General features: G+C 37.5%; 1 protein-coding gene across 1 annotated transcript in view; it reads left to right on the top strand.

Annotated features, from left to right (window-relative positions):
* Nucleotides 1–211: 211 nt before the first annotated feature.
* The window catches only part of WDR64 (WD repeat domain 64), a gene marked incomplete at both ends in the record, with an annotated part of 159,241 nt that continues 142,765 nt past the window's right edge, over nucleotides 212–16,687 (top strand). The window contains 2 exons of the mRNA XM_082833645.1: nucleotides 212–356; nucleotides 6,487–6,617. Of these exons, the coding sequence (XP_082689771.1) occupies nucleotides 212–356; nucleotides 6,487–6,617 (276 nt within the window). The remainder of the gene's footprint in view (nucleotides 357–6,486; nucleotides 6,618–16,687) is intronic.

Genomic DNA, 16,687 nt, shown 5'->3' with positions numbered 1-16,687 from the left:
ATGCATTAGACCAAAGTCAGTGTTTCTCCCTGCTAACATCCTAGTGGCAGCAACTCTTATTCCTACCCACAGTATGGGATTTTAAGATCAAAGGAATGAGACCTAGGGCAAAAATTGAGGTAACAGGGAGACATTGTAACAACTGGAAAGTTTTCTAAGTTGGCAAATTTACATTATTTCTGGACAGAAATAAAAGATTCCCTATGTCCCTATGGATAACAGGGAAGAAAAACATTTCAACCTTGCACTTCAGGTTAGCAATTTCAGGACAGCCTTGAGAGAGTTTGAAAAATTGGTTGAACGTATAGCAGCCCAGAAAAGAGATGAAAGAGCTGGCTTTTTTATCCAGAAAGAAGGTAAGATCAGTGATCACAGGGCAGTCCAGTTGGGTCCGTTGATTAGACCTGGGAAAAGTTTTAAGCCATCATGGAGAAGCAACATAGCTTAATAGCAAAGACATTGAATGGGGGGCCTCAAGTCCTTGTTCTGAATCTGTCCTTGAATAGCTAAGTGGACTTAAGGAAGCTCTTTTCATTTTTCTGAATGTTAGTTGACTCAAGTATAAAATTAGGGGGTTGGATTAAATGACATTTAAGCATTCTTCTGTGGGATCTACCATTTGATGGCTCACTGATTGCCCTGGGACTCTCAATAGTGCATAGTGACCATTAGCAAGCCACATGAGCCACCTGCCATCTCTTTACTTAACGATATCACAAGATCATAAATACTTTTATAAGTAAGGCAAAGTTTTCTACCTTACCATGATTCACTCTCTGGGTCTCTCCCCGCGTCTTTAAGCTAGAATAATTTCAAGCATGAGAAGGTAAGGGAAACAATGAACAATTGTCTGCCAGGATTATTAGCAGCAGATACCAACACAGAACTGAAAGTACAGCTCCATGGTCAAGGTTGAAGGGGAGTGGTGTAGTGTGTAGCTTCAGAGCATTGAGGACAGCAGTGAATAGCAAGGCTTAACAGCAGAGTAAAAGGCTAACAGAACAAATCCTGCTGTTGTGAGGAAAGAAGCAGGGCCCACATAACTGCTAAAGGGTCAGCATGGCCAGCCTTTTAATATGCCAGGTTGTATAGTCATGAGTAAGTGAAAATGTTGACTTTGGGTCAAAATGGTATTATTTGAATAGCATTTAAGAATTTACAAGTCACTTTAATAAATATAATTTAATTACTTCTCATAACAATTCTAATAGACAACTATTACTATTATTGCTATATCCCCATTTTATTTGTTAAAAAATGAGAGGTACAGTTAAATCATCTCTCAAGTCATTCAATTCCTAAGCATTACAGCTGATTCAGACCTTTCAGATATGCTTTTGTTAGATGACAGAGAATTTGGCTGGGCTTTCTAAACTACTCAATAAGCTTTCATTTTTCCCTAGTCAGTTTGTTTTAACTCTCTGTATAACTGATTTTCCAAACCCTTGCCACTTTTTCTGAATCCTCTACAGGAACTCACCTCCGCTCAGTCAAGCTTCCAACATCATAAGTGAAAGCAAAGCCAAAAGACAAGAATTCTCTCAAATTCCCTTTCTTCCACTTCCAAATTACCTGAAGCAGCACCTGTCCTTTCTTCCACTTTCTTCCAGCCCTCTTGCCCTCCAGAGCTATCACCTTGCTGCAACAACTGCAAAACCTCCTTTTCCACTGGCTTTGTCTTCTAAAACTAAAATTCTAAAACTAAAATTAAAACTAAAATTATAACCATGGTCCTGACCTTGACTTTCTCTTCCTTTTAAACTGTATGTCTTTCCTTTGCTTCTCCACTAAATTTCCCCATAGTGTCACCACTTTGTTTTCAATCAACTCAAGTCTGGCTTCCCTCATCACTTTGCTGAAAAAATGCTTTTTACCTAGGTATTCGATCACCTGCCAAATTCAATAACTTGTTTATATTTTCCAGCTTACTTGGCCATTTTACTACATTAACAGTTAGCTGTCACTGTTTCTAGAAGTTTTCTCCTTCAGTGTCTCTCATCACACCACTCTCTTCTTATTTTTTCCTCTTGTAATTCTTTCTTTGCCTCTTTTTTTCTTGAGCTTTGCCTGTGTTGTCTCTCAGTCTTCTAGCAGAGACATCATCTACCTAGTCTCCTAAGTCAGGTGTCTTGGTATAAATTTTGACTATTTTTTGGTATTTCACTCGGGTTATTATAGCAGCCTCTTGATATAATGGTCTTCTTGCCAAGAGTTATTCCTTTCTGTATACTTCTGCAGGGAGATTTTCCTTTAAAAATCTGTTTTGAATTGCCACATTCCTGGCTTATTAGCTCACCCTTAAATTCCATATACATTAACTTGGCATCCAGGTCTATTCACAGTCATCCCTTAACCTACCTTTCCAGCTTCAGCTCCTGGAAGTTCCCTTCATGCACCTCTGCCCTAACATGAATCTCTCAGCATTTCCAAGCATGGTATACTCTTAACGACTCTGACTTTGCACGTGTCATCCCTGCAATGTGTAGTGCATTTCCTCCCATTTTTGTGCCTATAAGCTCTTGCTCATTTTTCAAGACCCAAATCAAATATCACTTCTTCATAAAAACTTCCAAACTTTCCCTAAGCAAAGCCATCCTTAGAACTTTTGACGCATTTTATTGACATCACAAGGAATATATTTGCTAATCTTAAGCTGCAGAAATTTATATACATGTGAGTATTAAATACCTGCCCATTCTTTCCTGCATTGAACTGTGAGTGCTTTGAAGGTTTTGTAACCCCAGGGTTAGCCCAGAGTCTGAAGCCAGGAAGTATGCCTTAAAGGTGTGCTAAATTAACAAGTTAACCTTGCTTACATTTACAAGCTTGCAATTACAAAGTCACACTGAAAATTTCCTTCTTCTGTAGTATATATATGTTTGTATACACACACACACACATACATATATATATATTTAGAGAGAGAGAACATATATATATATTATAGACATATAGATATATATTTTATAATATTTTATATTATAATTATACTATAATGTACTATAGTATAGTTTATATGTATATATATTAGATTTGATCAAAACTAAGTACTGCTAGATAAATTACCTTTATGACAGGGACTAAACTGAAAGGCTGAGAAGGGAGAAATGTAATCTGAACTTTGATCAGACTGCTAATATTGGCATACATTCATATTCCCTTATAAATACAGGACAATAATGTCTACCTCTCACCATAGGCAGGAAGCTAAGAACTAGAGAGAACATTTCTAATAGAATAGTTGTTTACCTCAAAAATGATACCAAGTACATTGCAGGATTTCATCTGTACAATATTGTTCTTAAATCTTCTTGTCAATTACCCAATAGGATTAAAATCATCCCAGGAAAAGAAAGTCTTATAATCCTCATCCAGTGGCATTTAGAATGAGACACCTATCTTGTACTAGTTGGTATGAATTTAAAACAGCTAAGCTATTTGGATCTCTCATATGAATATCAAACTTAATATGACCAAGATTGAATGGTTTGTTTTCCCCAAGAATTATGGTCCTTATTCATTTGCCCCTGTTTTGGTAAATAGCACCAACATCTGCTCAGTTTGGAATTAGAAACCTGAGTGTCATTCTAGAACAGGGTTTCTCAACCTTGACACCATTGACATTTGGGGCTGGATAATTCTTTGTTCTGTATATGTGTATGTGTGTGAGGCTGGGGGTGGGGCAGGCTATCCTGTGCATTGCAGAATGTTTAGTGACATCTCTGGCCTCTACCCACCAGATGTCAGTAGCACCCCCATCCCTAGTTGTAACAATCAAAAAATGTCTGCAGATGTTGCCAAATAGCCCTGTGAGAGAGGGAGGGCAAACACTCCGAATGGCAACCATTACAATAGAACCCAGCCTGTCCTTCAATCACAACTTTGTCCCCAACAACTTCCAAGCTATTAGCAAGTCTTGCAATTCTACTTCCAACCATATCTCACCATCTCAGTGCTATCTCTTTGATGCCTATACCACTTATCATCCAGTTGATGACACTTTCAAGAGTGAAAGGGGTGTTATTAATAATTAAGTTGAGGGACTTCCCTGGTGGTCCAGTGGTTAAGACTCCATGCTCCCAATGCAGGGGGCATGGGTTTGATCCCTGGTTAGGGAACTAATATCCCACATGTGGCAGGGCGTGGCCTAAAAATAATAATAATAAGTTGAGAAAGCAGGCATAAATGAGACTTCCATGGCAGCTCAGGTACCATCACCCTCAGTATCATCCTGGCCTAAGCCTCCACATTTGAAACCCGGGTTAAATGCACGAGCCCCTCAGTGATTTTATAGCTTTCACTCTTATCTCCTCACAGCCACCAGTGTCTTTCAAACTCTCTAGTGATATCTCACCATTATGCTTAGAATAAAATACAAACTTCTAACTCTAGCTTGGCCCTCCTTCCTCTCTGATCTCACCTCATGGTACTTTCCCCAGTCCTCACTATACTTCATGTCACTGACCTTCCCAGAATGCACCAAGCACTTTCCTGCCTCAGTGTCTTTGTGTTTGTCAGCCTTTGCCTAAAATCCTCTTGTCTACCTTTGCACATTGTTGACTCCTTTTGCTTATCAGGTCTCAGGTTTATTTTTTTTTACCTGTCCTTAGAAAGGGATTCTCTCGGGTCCACCCCCACACACCAGCCACTAGATAGTTCTATCACAGCTCCCTATTGGTTTCCTTTTGAGCACTTATCTCACTCTATACTTAATGATTCTCAAGTTGTTACTAAGGTATGGCCTACATACAGTAAAGCACAGAAAAAGAGCACTAATCTTAAGTGTATAACTCGATAAATTTGGGCATATGTAAACATACCTGTAGTTACCAACCAGATCAAGACAGGGAACATTTCTATCATTCCAGAATGTTCTCTCATGCCCTTTTACACAGATAACCACTAATCCAAACGTTGGATTGGATTTATCTCTAGTAATTAGTCTTGCCTGTCACAATCTGTAAATATTTTGTTCACTTGTTGATTTTCTGTTTCTCCCACTAGAATGTAAACTACAGAGGAAGGGGTCTTGTCTATCTAGTTTTCCATTCTAAGACCACTGTCTAGCTCAGTTCTGACACATAACAGTTGCTTAATGCATATTTGTGTCTAACTCCTTCTGGTCCTGAGACTCAATTGCTATACCCCAGTGAATCACAAAATTTTTCAAAATCAATATTCAGTCAATGGTGTGGTTTGTGTGTATGTCTGTTTACAGTGTCAAAGAATCAATCAACAATTGTTCTTTGTAGTGATTTTAATTTTGCCCATATAATAGATGGGAAAGTGGAAAGTCAGAGATATTAAGTTACTAGCGTGGCTCACAAAAATCAATAATTGACAAAGCTAGAGTCCAGATTTTTTTTACTCTGTCTAGCATATGGCAGCATGGCAGCTAGTGATAAAAAGTCAGGCAAAGTCGGATATTATCCAAAGCTTTAGGAAATTTGACATTAATAAAAATTATTTCAAGGGGAGAGATTTTAGAAGAGATAGTGCAAAAGAGATTGGAGCCTTTCAAAGATTACAGTACAACTGCAAATGGTAAAGAGAAAGATGGAAGGTACCCAAACAATGACGGTAGATACGAAGAACTTTACTGAATGGGCTCTGCATTGAAAGGATCTAGATGAAGTGTGGAAAATGATGAATTACAAGGGTGTAGGGTCAGAAGAATCCTAGGAACCAAGGAACCTGCAGGTATGTTCTTACCACACCACTTCCAGTAACAATACCTTTGCTGAGACCTAAGAGGGAGTAAGGGGCAAGTGAAGGTTCAGGGTCTTTGGGAGTCCTGTTGAAAACTGGTATGAAGACCTGTCTTTCATGAGTTGAATGAATTCACCTATCTTTCCCTTAATATGTATCAGAACTCTATTATGATCTGAAGTCTCTCATCATTTACTCCTGCTCCCATTCTTCCTTTTTCATAGGAGTTTCCCCCCAATAAATCTCTTGCAATTCTGCATCTGTCTTGGGGTCTGCTTCTTAGAAAATCCAAAATGAAACACCCTTACTTTACATCATATGTAAAAATATGCTGAGATGAATTAAAGACATCATGTAAAAAATAAAATAATAAAATTTTGTCAAGAAAAAAAAACAAAAAAAAATTGCTGTTTGCTCACTTCTATCTTCCACTCAAGATTAGCTCTAGCAAACACTCTTGTTGGTAAAACTTTTTCCCAATAGGAAAGAAGTGATTCACTTTCTTATCTTTGTATTCCTGAACAAAATGCCTAAAATAATTGAGACAAAATCTATGGAGGAGATACTAAACACCAAAGTAAAATATTTTCTTCTAAGTAATATTCTAGCCAAGAGCCTAGTTATGTTCCCATGAAAAGATCTTTAAACTTTAGAAGAATATGGTTTTTATAGGTTGAAATAATGAAATAGATTAGAAAATGGGAAAAAAGCAGCTGAAAAATGCAATATATTTCTTTGAATTTTATGACAATGTTCTTGTATTTTGTTACAATGCAGATGCAATTGATTATGACAAGTTTTATGCGACTGTACAGGAACTCTTTGGTCCAGAAGTGAAGAATCAAGATGTGAAATGCTTTTACAGGAAACTCTGCAACAACCCTGATGCGTCTATAGACTGGTGTGAGGTAGTCATTTTTCATGTTTGTAATATGAAATCCAGGTATTATTTTTCTTTGTTCAGCAAAAATAATTAAAGTGTTGCTCCCATAGGGGTTAAACCCACAGTGTGTGTGTGGCACATTTAAATGCCTATACCCATAAAGGTATGGCACTGCCCATAATTAGAAGAGAGTAAGGCAGACAGATGTTTGACCTTCATTACATTCTAAATGAGGTATTCTTTTTCAGTAGTGGCAGTTTATACAAATTTCAGTGTATCCATATTTTTAAGGGAAGAAAAAAGCTGAGGTTGACCAACTAATGTTTCCTGAGTCATTTTCTGATTGGTACAGTATTGACTCCTTAGATATCACTCTGGTGTTGTTGGAAGAACATATAGAAGCACGTTTGGTTGCAAAGTAATCTATGAACTATGGAAAAGGGGAGGGAAAGTCTCCAGTCCTCATTTAAACTCACAGAAGACTACATTCTATAGATTTGTTTCTAAATCTAAAAGGATTTGAGGTAACTTACAATTGAAAAAATTTCACACTGCATACAGAGTAATCAAAATGATTTTTAAATTATCTGGCTCTCTCTGAAAAATCAGTAGATATAGTAAGCAAAAGAAAAAGCAAGGATTTAATGGATTTGACTATCACATTTAAGGAACTGGTAAATATGTATAAATAGAACTTTGAATCCAAGATACAGAAAAGATACATCTCAACTATATACAGGGCCATCACAAAATTGACCATGGGGAAAGCTAAAAGTAACATTTCAATTAAATTCCAATATAATAAAATTATAAACCAATAATAAATGATAGCTCAAATCCCCAAAACCAAGCAGACAAACAAATTCATCAATTAATTTTGGGAAGAAAATTGCAAACAAAAAATGTTTCTATTAAGCCTTTACAGAACATGTAATTCCCACATTGAAACTGAGAAAGACCCTGTGGGACCTTCCCGGTGACAGAATCCTCTGTGTCCCTGCTAATTGTTGATTGGGAAAAGCAGCTGTAGAAATACACCATGACCTCCTAGGCCCTCCATGTAGAACAAAGAATAGGCCTTAGCAGTTAATGTTTGGGGAAGCAAAGAATGCAGAAACAAAGATAGGAGATTCAGGCAGGAGAGTAGCCATAACTTAAGGAGTTATGGCTGTAACTTAAACAGTTAAACATAATAACTCAGTCACAAAGACTCCTAGTTCTGTTTCAAAGGTAAAGATAAGTCTGAAGCACATTCCTAAGTTGTTCTGAAGATACTAAAACCCCCACCAGGTTAACTGTAAGTTAACCAGAAGTTACCTGCATCATTATGCCTCCAGCATGTAGCCCCCAGAGTGGTTAGAACCAGAAAACTGAAAATTGAGATTCCAAGACATCAGCTAATTAGGGAATTGAGCACAAGCTGATCACACACCATGATTCTCTGCATCTGACTTATTTCACTTAGTATTATCCTCAAGGTCCAACCATGCTGCTGTAAACAGCAGGCTTTCCTTTTATCTAAATTTAGCAACTTCAAGAAAGCATTTGACAAAATTCAACATCCATTCATGATAGAAATTCTTACCAAAGTGGGTATAGAGGAAACATATCTCAACATAATAAAAGCCATTTATGACAAACCCATAGCCAATATAATACTCAATGATGGAAAGCTGAAACCTTCCCACTAAAATCTGGAACAAGACAAGAACGCCCACTCTCACCACTTCCATTCAACATAGTATTGGAAGTCCTTGCCACAGCAATCATACAAGAAAAAGAAACGGAATGTATCCAAATTGGAAGAGAGGAGGTAAAAATTGTTACTATATGCAGATGACATGATACTATATAAAGAAAGTCCTAAGGACTCCACACAAAAACTACTAGATCTAATAAATGAATTCAGCAAAGTAGCAGGATACAAGATTAACATTCAGAAATTGGTTGCATCTCTTTACACTAACAATGAAAGATCAGAAAGGGAATGTAAAAAAATAATACCTTTTAAAATTGCACCAAAAAATAAATTAATTAATTAAATACCTGGGAATAAACCTGATCAAGGAGGTGAAAGACTTGGTGAAAGTCTTTCAGGTGAAAGACACTGAGAACTATAAAACATTAATAAAGGAAATTAAAGATGATTCAAAGTGGAAAGATATCCCATGCCCTTGGATTGGAAGAATTAATATTGTTAAAATGGCAATACTACCCAAAGCAATCTACAGATTTAATGCAATCCCTAACAAATTACCATGACATTTTTCACAGAACTAGAGCAAATAATATTAAACCTTATATGGAACCACAAAGGACCCAGAATTGCCAAAGCAGTCCTAAGGGGGGGGGGGAATTGTGGGAGGCATAACTCTCCCAGACTTCAGACAATACTACAAAGCTACAGTAATCAAAACAGTGTGGTGTTGGCACAAAAACAGACATACAGATCAACGGAACAGAATGGAGAGCCCAGAAATAAACCCACACACCCATGGTCAGTTAATCTTTGACAAAGGAGGCAAGAATGTACAATATGAAAAAGACAGTCTCTTCAGCGAGTGGTGCTTGAAAGTGGGACACCTGCATATAAATCAACAAAGTTAGAACACACCCTCATACCATGCACAAAAATAAACTATGGCTTAAAGACTTAAACATAAGACATGAAACCATAAAACTCCTAGTAGAGAGGATAGGCAATATATTCTCCGACATAAATTGTACTAACAATTTCTTAGGTCTATCTCCCAACGAAATATAAATAAAAACAAAAGTAAACAAATGGGACCTAATCACACTAACAAGCTTTTGCACAACGAAGGAAACCATAAAAAAAAAAAAAAAAAGAAAAGACAACCTATGGAATGGGAGAAAATATTTGCAAAAGATGCAACCAACAAGGGCTTAATCTCCAAAATATACAGTTCATACAACTCAACAACAACAAATAGATATTTCTCCAAAGAAGACATACAGGTGGCCAGTAAGCACATGAAAAGTTGTTCAACATCATTAGTTATTAGAGAAATGCAAATCAAAACTACGAGATACCACCTCACACTGGTCAGAATGGCCATCGTTTAAAAAATCTATAAATAACAAATGTCGGAGAGGGTGTGGAGAAAAGGGAACCCTCCTACAATGTTGGTAGGAATGTAAGTTAGTGTAGCCACTGTGGAAAACAGTATGGAGGTTTCTCAAAAAACTAAAAATAGAACCACCATATGATCCAGAAATCCCACTCCTGGGCATATACCCAGATAAAATTATACCCACCCCTATGTTCATAGCAACACTATTCACAATAGCCAAGACATGGAAACAACCTAAATGCCCATCAGCAGATGAACGGATAAAGAAGATGTGGTGTATATGTGTACAATGGAATACTACTCAACCATAAAAGAGAATGAAATAATGCCATTTCCAGCAACATGAATGCAAGTAGAGATTATCATACTAAGTGAAGTAAGTCAGAAAGGGAAAGACAAATACCATATAATATCGCTTATATGTGGAATCTAAAATATGGCACAAATGAACCTATCTACGAAACAGAAACAGACTCACAGACATAGAGAACAGACTTGTGGTTGCCAAGGGGGAGGGGGGAGGGGAGGGAAGGACTGGGAGTTTGGGGTTAGTAGATGCAAACTATTACATTTAGAATAGATGGACAACGAGGTCCTACTGTATAGTATGGGGAACTACACCCAATCTTCTCCGATAAAACATAATGGAAAAGAATATAAAAAAAAAGTATATATGTGTAAAACTGAGTCACTTTGCTGTACAGCAGAAATTAGCACAACATTGTAAATCAACTATACTTCAATTTAAAAAATAGAGAATAAAAAGAAGAAACACTTATTATCTCACAAGTGCCATAGATCAGGAGTCTGGGCACAGCTTAATTGGGTCCTCTTCTCAGGGTCTCACAAGGCTGCAATCAAGGTATTCTCATTTAGAGGCTTGACTAGAGGAAAATCTGTTTCCAAGCTAATTCAGAGAGTTGGCAGAATTCAGTTACTTGTTTTGTATGACTGAAGGACTCATCTCTTTATTGGCTGGAAACTGGAGACTGGACAATGCCCTCATGTCCTAGAGGCTGTGTGCAGTTCTCTGCCACATAGCCCTCTACATAGACAGTTCACAAATTTGCTTCCTCAAGGCTGGCAGTAGAATCTCTATCTCCGTAGTCCATGAAAACAGTCTTAAATAATATAATTATGAGAGAAACAGCCCATTTCATTTGCTTTATTCTTTTGGTTAAAAGCAAGTCACAGGTTCTATGCATACTCAAGGGATGGAGATGATACAAAGGTGTGACTCTTGTATGTGTGTGGTGAGGAGTCACATTAGGATGTGTTCACCAGAGAGACTTAATAGGAATATATTTAATCAAGGATCATATTTAATAGTGAAATACTAGAAACACTCCCATTAAAGTCAAGAACAAGAAAAGGACACCTATTATCACCACTAGTCTTCAACATTTTATTGGAGGTTGTAAGTAAAGAAAAAAAAGTGATATGTAATAATCTATGAAAAAATACAAAATTGTCATTATTTGTGTATGATGTCTACTAGGCATATACAAGAGAATCACATTGTTAGCTATTAGAAGTAAGATGAAAGTTCAAGAGAATTCAATGAAGATAAACATGCAAGAATCAGTAACTTTCATAAACGTCAGCAATAACCCTTACAACACACACATAAAGCTAACAGGAAAAAAAGATTCATTTGCAAGAGAAACAAATAGCAGAAAATATTATGGGATAAATCTATTAAGGAATGTATAAGATTATGACATTTTACTGAAGGAATAAGAGAAAATCTGGAAAATAATTGGGAGACTCAATTTGTAAAGAAAAAAATGGCCCGCAAATTAACTTATAGATTTAATAGAATTCCTCAGGGATTGGCCAAAATAGCAGAGTAGGAAGGTTCTGAGCTTACCTCATTCGATGTGCACACCAAAATTACAACTATTTAAAGAGAAGGGACTGATGTCTTTTGCTGAAGACTAGCAGAAAAAATCTTCTACAACTAAAGATATAAAGAAGAAACAACAAGATGGATAGGAGGAGCGGAGTCATGGGATAGTCAAAACCCATACCCCTGGGCAGGTGACCCAGAAATGGGAGAATAATCATAATTGCAGAGGTTCTCCCCAAGGAGCAAGGGGTCCAAACCCCACAGTGAACACCCCATCCAGGGGTCCTTCACCAGGATGATGAGCCCCCAGAATATTTGCCTTTGAAGGTCAGTGGGGCTTACTTTCAGGAGAGCCAGAGGACTGTGGGAAATAAAGACTCCACTCATAAAGGGCACACGTAAAATCTCACACACTATGGGACCCTGGACAGAAGCAGTAATGTGAAAAGAGCACAGGTCATAACCACTTGCTGATTTTGGAGAGCCTCCCAGAGAGGCAAGTTGCAGCTGGAAATCACTGAGGGGACATACACATGGGCAGCAGACAGTTTTGGGATCTCATACCATAATGAAGACACTAGTGCTAACAAGTGCCATTTTGGAATCCTTCCTCTAGCTTATCAGCAGGACCTGTCCTGTCCACCAGTCGGTTGGCACCAGTCCTGGGATGCCCCAGGCCAAGCAGCTAGCTGGGAAGGGACCCAGCCCCACCCACCAGCAGGTCAGCTGCCATAAGACCCCCTGAGATGTCAGCTGCCCCAGGACTGAGTCCCTCCCACCAGAGGGCCCAAGACAAGGTCTCACCCATCAGTTGGATAGCACTCACCCCAGGACCCCTGGGACCCCACAGCCAGCCATCGGACCCAGCCTCACCCACCAGTGGGTGAACACAAACTCTGGGAGCCCCAGGCCTCTCAGTCAGAGACCCCAGGACCCAGCTCTGTCAACCAATGGGTCAGCACTAGACCCAGGGCTGAATCTCACCCACCAGTGGGCAGACACCAAGCCTGGGACCCCCTGGGCCACAACCCAACCCACAAGTATGTGAATACCAACCCCAGGACCACTAAATCCTTACAGCCAGCCAGACAGGACCCAGCCACCCACCAGCAGCTGGCAGCCTCTACACAAGGCAGGGCCTGGCAACCAACTGCACTGGGAACCAGCCACAGTAGACAGCCTGTCACAACAGAATGACCCACACCACCCACATAGAGGGTACCCCTGGAGCATATACTCTGATGACCAGAGAGGAATGTGCTATTGGTCCTCATAGGATATTTCCTACATAAGTCCACTTCTCCAAAACTGGGAAATATAACCAACCTACAAAATACATAGAAATAAAAACAGAGCAAAATGAGGCAACAGAGGAATATGTTCCAGACAAAGGGACAAAATAAAATCTGAGAAGAACTAAGTGAAGTGGAAATAATATACCCAATAAAAAGTTCAAGGTAGGGCTTCCCTGGTGGTACAGTGGTTGAGAGTCCGCCTGCCGATGCAAGGGATGCGGGTTCGTGCCCCGGTCCGGGAAGATTCCATATGCCGTGGAGCGGCTGAGGTCGTGAGCCATGGCTGCTGAGCCTGCACGTTTGGAGCCTGTGCTCTGCAATGGGAGAGGCCACAACAGTGAGAGGCCCGCGTACCGCAAAAAAAAAAAAAAAAAAAAATTCAAGGTAATGATCACAATGATAATCAAAGAACTTGGGAGAACATTGGATGAACAGAGTGAGAAGTTTAACAAAGAGTTAGAAAATACAAAGGACAAAATAGAGATGAAAAACACAACAATTGGAATTAAAAATACACTAAAAGGTATCAACAGTAGAGTAGATGATACAGAAGAATGTTCAGCAAACTGAAAGACAGAGTAGTAGAAATCATTCAAGCTGAAAGGAAAAAAGAAAAAAGAATTTAAAAAAATGATAACAGTTTAAGAGACTTCTGAGACATCAAGTATACTAACATTTGCATTATTGGGGTCCCAAAAGGAGAAGAGAGAAACGGGCAGAAAACATATGTGAAGACATAATAGGTGAAAACATTCCTAACCTGGGGAAGGAAACAGACATCCAGGACTAGGAAGCATAGAGAGTCCCAAACAGGATCAACCCAAAGAGGACCACACCAAAACACACTGTAATTAAAATGGCAAAAATTAAAGATTAAGAGAGAATATTAAAAGCAGCAAAGGAAAAGCAACAAGTTACCCACAAGGCCACTCCCAGGAGGCTATCAGCTGATTTTTCAGCAGAAGCTCTGCAGGCCAGAAGGGAATGACACAACATATTTAAAGTGATGAAGGGAAAAACCTACAAACAAGAATACTCTACCCAGCAAGGCTATTATTCAGCTTTGAAGGTGAGAAAAAAGACAAGCAATAGCTAAAAAATTTCAGCACCACAAAACCAACTTTACAAGGAATATTAAAGGGACTTCTCTAAGTAGAAAGGAAAGGGCACAACTAGGAATATGAAAATTACAAAAGGAAAAACTCATTGGAAAAGGCAAATATGCAGCAAAAGTACTAGATCAACCACTTATAAAGGTAACAGAAAGGTTAAAACACAAAAATAGTAAAATCATCTCTATACACAATAAGTTATTAAGTGATACTCAAAACAAAAGTATGTAAAATAGGATGCCAAAAGCAGTAAACTTGGGAGGGGGAGTAAAAATGCAGGGTTGTTAAAATGTGTTCAAACTTAAGAGATCAATAACTTAAAATAATAACATATCTGTCTAGCTATCTGGATATATAGATTGCTACATATAAACCTCTTGTGGTTTGGCTAACTACAAACCAAAAATCTATAATCGATACATGCACAAAAAAGATAAAGTAATTCAAAGATAATGTTAAAGAAGTCATCAAATCACAAAAGATCAAAAAAAAAAGGAACGGAACCAAAACCCCTACAAAAAAACCCCCAAACAATGAACAAAATGGCAATAAGTACATATCTATCAATAATTACTTTAAATATAAGTATTTATATTTATAAAGTATAAAATGTAAAAAAATAAGTGTATATTATATTTATTTATAAATACTCCAATCAAAAGATATAGAATTGATACAAAAACAAGACCAAAATATATGCTGCTTACAAGGGACTCACTTCATATCTAAAGATACACACAGACCGGAAGTGAGGGGATGGAAAAAGATATTCCATGCAAATGAAATGAAAAGAAAGCCAGTACAGCAATACTTAGACAAAACAGACTTTAAAACAAAACTGTAACAAGAGACAAAAAAGGTCATTACATAATGATCAAGGGATAAATACAAGCAGTTATAGCAGTTGTAAATATATACATACCCAACATAGGAGCACCTAAATACGTAAAGCAAAGATTAACAGACATAAAGGGAGAAATTGACAGTAACACAATAATAGTAGGAGACTTTTAACACCCCACTTACAATAATGGACAGATCATCCAGACAGAAAGTCAGTAAGGAAACATTGGTCTTAAATGACACATTAGACCGGATAAACTTAATAGGTCTATATATAACATTCCATACAAAGGCAGCAGAATACACATTCTTTTTTAAAATTTTTGCAACTTTTAATTTTATTTTATTTTTTAAATTGAAGGATAGTTGATTTACAATGTTTCAGGTGTACAGCAAAGTGATTCACACACACACACACACACACACACACACATATATATATTCTTTCAGATTCTTTTCCATTATAGGTTATTACAAGATATTGAATATAGTTCCCTGTGCTATACAGTAGGTCCTCATTGCTTATCTATTTTATATAAGAATACACATTCTTTTCAAGTGTACATGGAACATTCTCCAGGACAGAGAAGGACAAATACTGTAATTTTTCGCTTATATGTGGAATTAAAAAATTCAACAAATGAACAAATATAACTAAATAGAAACAGAATCATAGATACAGAGAAAAAACATGTGGTTTCCAGAGGGGAGGGCTGTGGGGGGAGGTAAGAAATAGGTGAGGGAGATGAAGAGATACAAACTTCCAGTTACAAAATAAGTGAGCCACAGGTATGAATTATACAGTGTGGGGAATATAGTCATAACTATATAATACCTTTGTATGGTGGCAGATGACAAATAGATTATCACGGTTATTGTTTTGAAATGTGTAGAAACACTGAATTTCTATGTTGTGTACCAGGAACTAACATAGTGTTGTAGGTCATTTATACTTCAAAAACAAACAAACAGAACTCATAGAAAAAGATATCAGATTTGTGTTTACTGAGGTGTGGGGTGGGATTAGGGAGAATTGGCTGAAAGTGGTCAAAATATACAAACTTCCAGTTATAAGATGAAGGAGTATTAGGGATGTAATGTACAACACGATAAATATAATTAACACTGCTGTAGGTTACATATGGAAGTTGTTAAGAGAGTAAACCCTAAGAGTTCTCATCACAAGGAAAAATATTTTTTTCTACTTTAATTTTATATCCATGAGATGATGGATGCTCACTAAACATATTTAGGTCATAATTCCATGATGCATGTAAGTCAAATCATTATGCTATATACCTTAAACTTATACAGTGCTGTATATCAATTATATCTCTAAAACTGGAAGACAAAAATTAATAAAATTACAATAAAACTGATTTTTGGAATTAATACAGCTAAACTAATACATAGCCCAGCACACCAGTAATTGAATTTCAATACAACCTTGTATTTTTGATAATTCTTATAAATATTTTAGGTTGCTTATGTTAATTGAAAAACTAACAAACTTCTGGTGAGCAATTACAAAGCCTTGGACACCTGTAGATGAGCATGAAGATTCTACTGTGGAGTATGTTTCTGAAGTATGTTCTTTTTTGCAAGAAATGAAAAGTAAAAGTATGTCTTTTACTTAGATCTGTACTTGATTATGACATCGAAAGAGAAAATATGAAAACAAAATATATATGAAAACATCTAAATTAGGTCATGATAGACATGAAAAGGGGTTACTGGGGTACAAGTTTCATATGTCAAAGAGAATGAATTCTGATTGCTGAGCTTATGAGGGTTTTTTTTCTTTCTTCTTTCTTTCTTCCTTCCTTTTTTCCTCCCTCCCTCCCTCCCTCCCTCCCTCCCTCCCTTCCTTCCTTCCTTCCTTCCGTGGTTTGTGTGCTTGA

This window comes from Leucopleurus acutus (assembly GCF_964270905.1).
Source record: "Leucopleurus acutus genome assembly, chromosome: 2".
NCBI classification, from domain to species: domain Eukaryota; kingdom Metazoa; phylum Chordata; class Mammalia; order Artiodactyla; family Delphinidae; genus Leucopleurus; species Leucopleurus acutus.
The sequence above is the reverse complement of the archived record's forward strand: the minus strand, read 5'-3'. Positions and strand labels throughout refer to the sequence as shown.